This window comes from Nansenia antarctica (genome assembly GCF_963989245.1).
Source record: "Nansenia antarctica genome assembly, chromosome: 15".
Lineage (NCBI taxonomy): Eukaryota > Metazoa > Chordata > Actinopteri > Argentiniformes > Microstomatidae > Nansenia > Nansenia antarctica.
In genome coordinates, this window is record NC_137685.1 from 22,548,594 (window position 1) to 22,559,486 (window position 10,893).

General features: G+C 45.4%; 1 protein-coding gene across 1 annotated transcript; it reads left to right on the top strand.

Moving 5' to 3' along the window:
* Positions 1-1,399: 1,399 nt before the first annotated feature.
* Positions 1,400-10,817, top strand: LOC308171249 (solute carrier family 41 member 1-like; the record flags this gene model as incomplete). The annotated part of the gene is made up of 10 exons (XM_080546091.1): positions 1,400-1,602; positions 2,626-2,733; positions 3,216-3,287; positions 3,497-3,641; positions 4,726-4,872; positions 5,656-5,800; positions 6,501-6,580; positions 8,287-8,421; positions 9,089-9,237; positions 10,638-10,817. The coding sequence occupies exons 1-10, from the start codon at positions 1,405-1,407 to the stop codon at positions 10,815-10,817; spliced, it is 1,359 nt and encodes a 452-aa protein (XP_080402217.1). The 5' UTR covers positions 1,400-1,404.
* Between the last annotated feature and the right edge of the window lie 76 nt (positions 10,818-10,893).

The window sequence follows — 10,893 nt, forward strand, 5'->3', positions numbered from 1 at the left end:
TGAGAGAGATTACTAGAAAGAGAGAGACAGACAGAGAACCGTTTCGGTCTGGCAATCCTGCCAGAACGCCCCCCCCCCCCCTCTCTCTCTCTCTCTCTCTGTCCCTCCCTCCTTCCTTCCCAGAGCATCGTCACGACCAATCTGTCTGCATACAGAGAGGAAACCCCCTCTCTCTCTCTCTCTCTCTCTCTCTCTCTCTCGACGGGACAGGTACAGCTCTGCCTGTAGATTCAGACGGCGCTCGTTCTCACCCCGCAGAGCTACGGAACGCAGCCTCAGGACCAACGGCAGCCTCCCTCATCCCCCCCTCACCCTTTCGTCACCCTCTCGTCTGCAACACACAGACGACAGAGCCTTCCCCCCCCCCCCCTCTTGTGTTTTCTTCGGGTCTCCACATCACAACATGAGGAAGGGGCTCCAGAGCACCCAGAGCAGCCAGGCTCCCCCGGAGCAGAGGCAGTGGCAGAGGGACGACCGAGAGAGGGAGACAGAGGAGGAGAATCAGCAGCAGCTGCAGCAGCAGCAACAGGAAAGGAGGGCTGAGAAAAAGTTACCCGCCTTCTGGCTGTCGTTGTCCCAGAGGACGTGGACGTTGTTCTTCAGGCCCAGGGAACGCACCCAGTGCTTCCAGCGGAGCCCATCGGCCGCTCGCCTGCTCAAGAGTGAGGCGTGAGGTTCTGTGTGTGTGTGCCCTTGTGTGTGTGTGTGTGAGAGAGAGAAAGAGAGAGAGGTTGTCTGTCAGTGTGAAGGGTGTGATGTGAGGAGAGGCCTTCCTGCCCCCCCCCCCCCCTAATCAGGAGGCCTGTGTGTTTTCGTGTGGATGTGTGCGTGTGCACGTGACCTCGACGACAAAGACGGTCCCCGTCGGTTCTTCAGCCCGCGTCCGCCGTCGGCGACGTTTCTCGCTTCTCGTTGTCTCGGCGACGTGGGTTCTAGAGGGCCGAGAGAGGGAGAGAGCGACAGGTGAGGGACGAGGGGGACGAGCTCTTCGAATGCCCCTCTCCTTCTTTCCAGGCTCCCTCTTGAGGATAAGCGATGAGCGTCGTTCCTTTGACCTCCCGTTTGGAACATTACAGCGACGCAACTTTTGAGGTTTGTCGACTGCGACTTCAGTGGATCGGGTGACCTCTGACCTCTGTTCGACCGCAGGGGTCCGACGGGACGGGGTTTCTCCTCTTCCTCCTCTCTTACCGTCTCCAACCTTTGTTCTCCGAAAAACTTCGGAGCTACGTCACACATTTCTATTCGCTTCGAGTGTGTCACTGTCGAGCAACTGACCACCGAGGGGAGATTAAAGTTGGAGGTTCTAGTGGCACTAAGGCAGGCTTTTTCAACCCCCCAGCCCTCCACCCACCCACTTGTGACTTCCCAGGCGTGGGGATGGGGTAATAAGGCAACGACACCATGGTGGTTACCCATCTGGAACTGGAGTTGTGCTTCCAGGGGGAGAGGTTGAGGGGCTTCACCTGTAAACTGACCCGCTCCGCCGACGGTGTCTTGCCCCCGGAGAGCGCCGGGCTCATGGCGGCCCAGATCCTGCTGCCCTACCTGCTGGCCGGCCTGGGCATGGTGGCGGCAGGGATGGTGATGGATGTGGTGCAAGTATGGCGTTACCGCGTGCTGTGTTTGTGTGTGTGTGCACGTGTGCATGCATGTGTCTATTTTGAAGTGTTATTATGGATTTATGTAAGTGTCTGTATTTGAATCATATACTAAATGTGTGTGCGTGTATGTGTGTGTGTGTGTGTGTGTGTGTGTGTGTGTGTGTGTGTGAGTGTGTGTGTGTGTGTGTGTGTGAGTGGGTCATCTGTGAGTCATCTGGGTCAGTGTGACGCCTGTGTCATGAGTGGACCGGGGGGGTATTCCATCAACGTTGCTAAAGGAAAATCCAGGCTTATTTTCTAAGTCTTGTGAAACACTATAACAAAATAAGCCTGGATTGTCCTTTAGCAACGTTGATGGAATACCCCCCTGAGCTGATAAACAGACCACTTAGAATAGTGGCAAAAGATTCAAATCGCTGTGTCACTGAATCTTTGTTGCAAAGTCCACTCAGAACCAGAAACCAGGAACTGAAAGACATCTAGAACATCCATGAGTGCTGTCTCCCTGTGGAGACGTGTTTTTACTAGCACAACCAAATCAGTTGGTCAGTGTTTTCGTGCTGGATTAGAATCTATTTAGCTGTTTTAGCTTGCTGGACCTTTGGAAAGATCCCTGAGGTATCATTCATCGCATGACTGCCTTCCTGAATAATGTAACAAGTAGTTGCTTTGACTGAAGTCAGCCAGGCATCATATGAAATAAGATGTTGGGAACTCAATGATTTTGTTCAATTTGACTTGTAATGAATTAAAAACACAGCATATATTATACACTGGTTGGATTCAAAAGCTACAACATACCAAATACCACAGATACAGCAAAGAGTTATTAAAACGTTTGTATTTTGTTATCGGTATGAATGTACTACTATTAAATGATATGAGATGATAGGAACTAAGGGATTCGATCCGATTGCATTAGCATGTTAAACATCTGCGTTTTGAGTTTTGTAGTGAAATAGATGTGTGAGTCTTTCATCATTGGGAGGGGTTCAACGTGATCATTGTGCGTATGTTGCAGCATTGGGAGGTGTTTAAGGAGATCACAGAGGTGTTTATCTTGGTGCCGGCCTTGGTGGGACTGAAGGGCAATTTGGAGATGACGTTGGCATCCAGACTGTCGACAGCAGTGAGTGGACACACACACAGACACACAGACACACAGACACACAGGCGCGCACACACACACACACACACACACACACACACACACACACATTTTAAATGCTTTATTTATGTCCACATACATGTACAATTCTAAAGGACATAAATACTAACAGTGCATTTTGATATCATGGAAACAATCTGTTACAATAGTGCTGAGCCAACAACCAGTTCTGCCACACACAGGATGTTATTCACACCAGATGATACCAGTGGGTTGACAGATCCAGTATCAATACTGTAAAACAGACAGTATCCAGCTCATGGGTACAGGAAGCACCGCCTTCTCCATATTGAGCGGCTACCAATAACAGCGGATACTGAGCAATATAACACTAACACACACACACACACACACACACACACGATAACATGTTATCACTCACCACCTTTCAGATAAATAACTATTTTTCTTCTCTTTCTCCTCTCTCCCTGCCTCTCCAACAGGCCAACACTGGGCAAATGGATGACCGCAAGCAGCAGTGGAGGATGGTGTGTAGTAACCTGGCCCTCATTCAGGTGACCCCCCAGCTCAGCCAACTGCATTCCATCAGACCAATGGACACACACACTGTCACATACTGGCATCCATTCAATGGCATTCCATTCATATGAAACAGACAGTGTTAAAACTCGCTGAATCAAAGTGTGTCTTCATCTTCCACCTTTCTCTCTCTCCCTTTCTCCTTCTCCTCCTGTCCCATTCTGACCCCCCCCCCCCCCTATAGGTCCAGGCCACAGTGGTGGGCTTCCTGGCGGCCTTAGCCGCTGTCGGCCTGGGTGCGTTGTCCAGAGGTCGGGTCAACCTGCTGACGGCAGCCGTCCTGTGTGCCAGTAGCGTCACGACTGCCTTCGTCGCTGCCCTGTCTCTAGGTAAGCCCACGGAACAAGACCATGGGAGCGGCCATGCCTCTGGAGAATGTGCCAGCGCTGAAGCTCATCGTAGAGTTCATAGAGTACTTCGTGACGTTAGAATTATAAGGTTCTATCTCCATTTTTGTCATAATTGAGTTTTTTACATAAGCTGATCCATTAGGTGTTTATTAATGCCTGTGTGGTGTTATTTTTTAAATGTTGAAATGTTTTAGTTAGTAATTCATAAAAAACAAAGGTTCCATCTCACCAAAACATAATGGAATGTAAAAACTTTGACGCTCAATATCTCTGAACTGCCCTAAACGGAGATAGAACCTTATCACTCTAAGCTCACGACTTGGTGTCTTTTAGCCTAGTTAACCAAGATATTGACATGACATGTCTCTAAATGATCAGGGGGTGCAAAAAACGATATAGCAAAATGCACAAGTGAAGGGACTGTTTATAAACCTGATTGTATTTATATTCTGCCAGATTAGTAAGCAGTGGTAGTTGACCTAATGTCTGATGCACTAAAATGACTATATTAAAACGACTACACAGATAAGTTAACCAGACAGATAAGATAGTCAGACTGTGTTTATCACCTCAAATTAATTAGTTTATGCCCATCAGCCATATCCATGTTTAGAGGTAGCTAGCTAACATTACATTGATCATACTCTGACTTTTCACTTTTCAGAAAAATGAGAGTCGAGAGAGGACGCTGGCGTTGCTTGTTCGCCGCTTCTCCGCACAAAATCTAGGTGTTATTGCAGTATACAGAGCAGATTGTCCTACAAAGACACTTAGATTTAGATTTAGTAATCTAAAAATTAATTAGACCCCTATATTTTTTTTTTTACTTTTTATTTCACTACTCTATCTTTTCAGTTTGTAAAGCGTCTTTGAGTGTCTAGAAAAGCGCTATATATTATCATGGCTCTCAAGTCTCACGCATTGGGCGTGAGACACACGCATTTCAACCCGTTCACACGCTCACACGCCGCGTGTGTCTCACGCCAAATGCGTGAGACTTGAGAGCCCTGTATTATATTGAAATTGACTGTAGGCTTCATGTACTCACCTTGTGTGTCTATAGGCCTAGTGATGGTGGGGGTGATCATTGGCTCCAGGAAGGTGGGCATCAATCCTGACAATGTGGCCACGCCCATCGCTGCCAGCCTGGGTGACCTCATCACCCTCTCTCTGCTGGCCGGGGTCAGCAGCTTCCTCTTCCGGTTCAAAGGTCAGTCGCTCATAACATCCATTTTGGATGATTTCCTTTTCCATAGCTATTCACATTTGTTACGCCCCCATGTGTCCTTGTTGTGTTTCCTTCCCTTCTGTGTTCTCCTCTGTCATTCTCCATCCAGGTGTCGTCAATTGGCCAATCTATTCCCTCATTCATCATCCCGCTCCTGTCCAATCAGAGGTCTACTACCCATCATCCAATCAGAGGGCTGCCCGTCTGTTTCAATGTTCCTCATTGTGTCTCCTTGTGTCTCCTTAGTTGACTGTTTGGTTGTGTTTTTGTTTGTTAGTTTGTCAACTGTTAGTTTCTTAGGTTGTTTGTGTTATTTAGTACGTACTTTCCATTTTCCCATTACAATCTGGGGTTCGTGAACAAGATTTCATGACAATGACACACATGAACAACTTGCATTGCGTTGCGTAACCAGTAGAGGGCAGCAAAGTATGTGTCGCAGGTTCTTGTAGGCCTGCTGACAGGTCTTAAGAAAATACTGCAGCTGACAACCAGGGTTGCCAGATGGCACAGGTTTTTATTTTATTTTACAAACATCATTGGCAACAGACATACAGTTTGGGGGGGGGCAGGAGATGGGCACCTGCCCAATAGTAATTAGGTTTTCTGACAATAGATTTTGGGCTGGTGGTTTTTGGTGGATTTAGCTGTTTTTAGACTGTGGTTAGACTAGAAATTGTCAAACCTATCTGGCAACCCTGCTGACAACCTTAAACACACATGTTCTCATTCTCGTATGTTCTGCCCGCTCTCTCTCTGGGTCAGAGATGTGGTACCTGCCCCTGGTGGTGTGTGGCTTCTTCCTGGGTCTCATCCCAGTGTGGGTTGTCGTGGCCCGCCGTTCTCCTCCAATCAGAGAGGTGCTGAGGTCTGGGTGGCAGCCTGTCATCCTGGCCATGTCCATCAGCAGGTAACAGCCGGGAGCTAAGAACTTCCCACGGTCTTATGTTCCCTACTAGAATGTTTTATAAAAGGCTGCAACATGTCAAGTCTCCTTTCCTTAATAACATAGAACTGGACAGGTCGTGAGTTTAGAATGAGTTTAGGGTAGTTCAAAGATATTGAGCGTCAAAGTTTTTACATTCCATTATGTTCTGTGAGATGGAACCTTTGTATTTTATGAATTACTAACTCAAAAATGTCAACATTTTAAAAATAACACCACACAGGCATTAATAAACACCTAATGGATCAGATTATGTAAAAAACTAAATTTGGACAAAAATGGAGATAGAACCTTATAATTCTAACGTCACGAGGTGTCCTATCTTATTTGTCTCCCACAACTCACTACTTGTCCAGTTGTCTCACTTACGTCTTATAACTATCGTCCCTTTATTGACCTTGACTCATCTTAGCCTTATTTGTCTTTGTGCTGCCATGTCAAGGCCTAAGAAAGCTTGAAACTTGAAAAGATTCCTACCCTACGGGCATCCACTAAATCGTTTTCATCTAACCTCTTCTTGCAGCAAAAAAAACAATTCCTATTCTACTCATACTGCAAGTGAAAAGCCACTTTATACTATTGAGATAAGCCTCTTGACTACTTACGTCTTTGTTTAAACATGTTTAATGACAATAGTATCCTATTGTGTCCTTGCAATTCACAGTATCGGGGGGGTGATACTGAACAAGACTGTGAGTGATCCTAACTATGAGGGCATGGCGGTGTTCACCCCTGTCATCAACGGTGAGTGGACAGAACAGAGTTTATGGTCTTATCCCTGGCTGTCCATCATTTGTAAGACATCACTCAATCTGCAACTCCTTACTTAAACTAAACCAACATCTGGTTGTCTTGGTGGGGAAATATATGGCATGTTTTGACAGTAATAAGCAATAGGCAGGGATGGGAACTTGTGTTGTTAATCATAATAATTGGTGTATTGTTTACAATTCATGCAATGGGTGTCATATGGAAGATATTGCATCAGGATGAATTTATATAAATATTCCCAAGTTATTGTACTCGACTCGAACAAGGACGTTATTAAGAGTCTTACTAGGTCTTGAACTCTGTTGAAATCGAAAGCCCGGATTAAGAGGCCTCCCGAGATCTTCATAATTCATAATGATTAAAAGGATACTAATTAAAACCAGTCAGCAGGCTGGTCGTAACATCAGAGAGACAGGAGGAATGCTTTGAAGTTTCCCACATCTTCAGTAAGACTCTTTTAGTATGGTGATGTTTGTTACCCACGGCTAAGCCGGCACCGTAGCTAGAGAGGAATAACAATGGGGTGTTGCATAAACCGCCTGCCTGTTTAGAATGTCAACGATGGACTGTCTGAGTCGGATTTCCTCTAAATCATTGCCAACCTCAACGCTATCAAAGCCTCTCACAGATATTGGCTTTTCAGTACAGGAAGTACAATTGCATTGCCAGTGTTCAGTGTTGCTTTCGCTCTTGTGCTCTCTATTTCTCTTAACCTGCCCATGGTCATATAGTTGTCATGATCAAACGTTAAGTCACCCTCCTCTGCCCTCTCCCTCTTCCAAATGAACGCCTACCCTATATTATAGCACGTGGCTTAATTCAGCCGCTATAATTGAGCCGCTATCACAGGGCATTATTACAAACCTCATTCACCTGCGTTCAATTTAAAGTATACTTGGTATTTATAGAAGGAAGCACGTACGCAATTTTAAACAAGCGCAGCTCGTTTTATAAATAATGCTTACGTCCGTTTAGAAAAATGTGCTTACGTGAAAGTCAAAGATGACGTTCAAGTACTTTTTTTTATAAATGAGGCCCCAGGAGTAAGTGACTCCCTCTCTCCCTCCCATATGTCCCCTTCCCTATCTTTCTCAATCGACTGTACCACACCATCTCCTCCCCCCAAAATAATGGAATGACTCAATTACTTAAGACTCACTGCTTCAAATATATGTCTATTGTAGCTGTAGGCTGCAGAGGAAATTGAACCTCTCCCCCAGCGTTACTGCACGTCATACATGCTTGTTAATACAGTTCTTGAGCAATGCGACCAGAAGGTAATGAAGTTAGATCATTCCATCATTGATATGATGCATGTGTGCTGGAACTCTCTGAATACAGAAACTAATCTTGATTTAGTGAGACTACTGAAACTAAGGCAAAATTAAAATGTAGTATGGTAGGAAGCAGGTGGTTATTGTGATTTCTATTTTATCTGTTATTGTCAATGACTTAGAAAACCAGTTTTATTTACCTTAACCTCTCAGTCAAAGATCCCCTGAACATTATATATATATATGTTATGGTACATGTGGGAAAACGGTTTATGTCGGCATGTACCAAGCCAACGGTTCATACTGGCATGTCCCGGGAAATGCCGACATAAACCGTTTTCCCACATGTACCGTAACATATTAGCTCTTTTATGACACTTCCTCCTGTGCCCTTCTTCCATCCAGGTGTGGGAGGTAACCTAGTGTCCATCCAGGCCAGCAGGGTCTCTACCTACCTCCACTACTGGAGCGTCCCAGGGGCTCTGCCCTCCAAGATGACCCAACACTGGCCTGACCCCTGCCAGACCTTCTGTTCCTCAGGTCAGCAGACACAACTTAACTCTTAACATGTACACTTGGTGTGTGAATGTGTGTGTGAATGGGTGAATGAGAGGCTGTAGTAAAGCGCTTTGGAGCAGCTTTGGAGCAGCAAAAAAGGCGCTATAAGTGCAGTCCATTTACCATTTACCATTTACAAACAAACTAAATAAAGACACAAACATGCACAAGGGTGCTTTGGGCTGCAGGATTCCATTGCAGTTCACATGACCATCCTTGCGCATTTCCTCTCAACTATCCTTTGTGTTTTCGAGTTTCAAGTTGTGTTGTTACGTCACATTGCGCAAGTGAAAGAGAGTCAAATTCTTAGGCTTCGGTTCCTAACATTGCAGCACAAGACAATAAGGCGACAGGCCAGATAAGCCAAGATAAAAGTGGCAATAGTAGAAGATGTAAGTGAGACAATTGGACAAGTGACAAGTAGAAAATAAGACAAATAAGACAGGATACGATTAGCAGCACAAATAATCAATAAAATAATACAAGTAGAATGTTATGAGTATTGCACTCGTGGCAGTGGGCGTAAAGAGGTAGTATTGCGTAAAGTGACTGTGTGCTTAAGGTTAGGTAGTCTGTATACATGGGGGGTGGTTGGGGATAATAGTCAATTGTGTCTCCAACTACAGTATGTGTATATGTCCAACCACAGGGGTCAACTCCAAGTCTGCCAGGGTCCTGGTGTTCCTTGTGGTTCCGGGTCACCTACTGTTCCTGTACACCATCCACCTCCTCCAGGGGGGCCACACGGCCATGACGCCCGGCTTCATCTGCTGCTACCTGTGTGCTGCGTTGCTCCAGGTCAGAGGTCACACATCATGGATCGCACCACACATAGGGCTTTCACACCGGCAGTTCCGAACGCCGGTTCGCGTTCGCGTTCGGAAACCTCCGAACGTTGGCGCTGTCTGGCGAACGATACACTGGTATGAACGCGGGCTCGTTCGCCAGACAGCGCCAACGTTCGGAGGTTTCCGAACGCGAACCGGCGTTCGGAACTGCCGGTGTGAAAGCCCTAACAGTGCCCTCCATGAGTATTGGAAAGAGGAAGCATTTTGTCTTCTTTAAGCTCTATACTCCCAACAGTTTGGATTTTAAATGAAACAATTAGTATGGGGTCAAAGGAGAGATTCTCAGCTTTAATTCAATGTTGTTGTTTTTTAAACCCACCTGTTCTCTAAGTAGTCTAGTCTTGTTTTTTCACTCTTGTTGTTCTTTGTTTCTTTGCTTTGTTTTTCTGTTCTGTCTGTCTGACTGTTTGTCTAGGAAATCTGTTAAGCGTCCTTGGGTTTGAGAAAGGCGCTATATAAATCCAAGCTATTATTATTATTATTATTATTTGTAAAAGGATCTACCAATATGAAAAAAAGAAAATATTGAATTAAAACGGAGAATCCCTACTTTAACCTCATACTGTTGGAGTATAGAGCTAAAAGAAAACAAAACGTTTCCTCTGTCCAGTACACATGGAGGGCACTGTACTTTGGAATTAATGCTAACTTTACCATGTATATTTCCGCACCAATTTACACAGGAGGATTAAGTCAATAGCATAGAGGTCAAGTCGGTACATTTTCTTTCGTCCTTTCACCATGATTCCCTGCATGAGACAGGCTAGATTACATACAGAGAGGGATTTGAATGACTTGATCAAACTGATATAAACAAAGGCCTTAGTCCAAATGTGAACGTGTTCCTCTGTGCACTGGCATGATCTCATGCTGCAATTCAAACCACATGTTACACAAACTAACAATAACACTTCTGGTTAGAGCATATATCTCAAACCATGTGTTTTAGCTCTTCAGTTGATCAGATTGATGGGTCTTTTTCCTACTGGAGTTAGCTGTACTGGGGATTATACAATGTTATTGGTGTCATTGTCAATTCAATAACAGGAATATATGCTTGTGTGCCCTACATAAACAACATATGTGCAATAAATATACTTATAGTATGGTAATGTGGAAGCAACAACCAGAACCAACAGAGACAGTGGAATGATCGTGTAATCATCATCATCGAGTGAATGAAGGTTTAGCCCCTCTATGCAGTATTGCTCCACAACTGAAGTTGAATTTCATAGTTTCTAACTACATAAGAGGGGTTTCTAGATGCAGTGCATTCAAGTCGCTATGCTTTTGCAACCTTGCTTCAGTTACTTCTTCTACTAATGATGTCCTCATCGTCATGGTATCCAGGTGGTCATCCTGCTCTATCTGGCTGACCTGATGGTGCGGTGGATGTGGCGGAAGGGGCTCGACCCGGACAACTTCTCCATCCCGTACCTCACTGCTCTGGGGGACCTGCTGGGGACCGGGTTCCTGGCGCTGAGTTTTAGGGCGGTTCTACAAACCAGTCTCACTGAGTCTGGTACCTAAGAAGAAGAGAGGGTGTTTTTTTTTCTGGATGTGTTGACACTGTTTCTGATCACTTATTTGTATGCAACTGACTGGG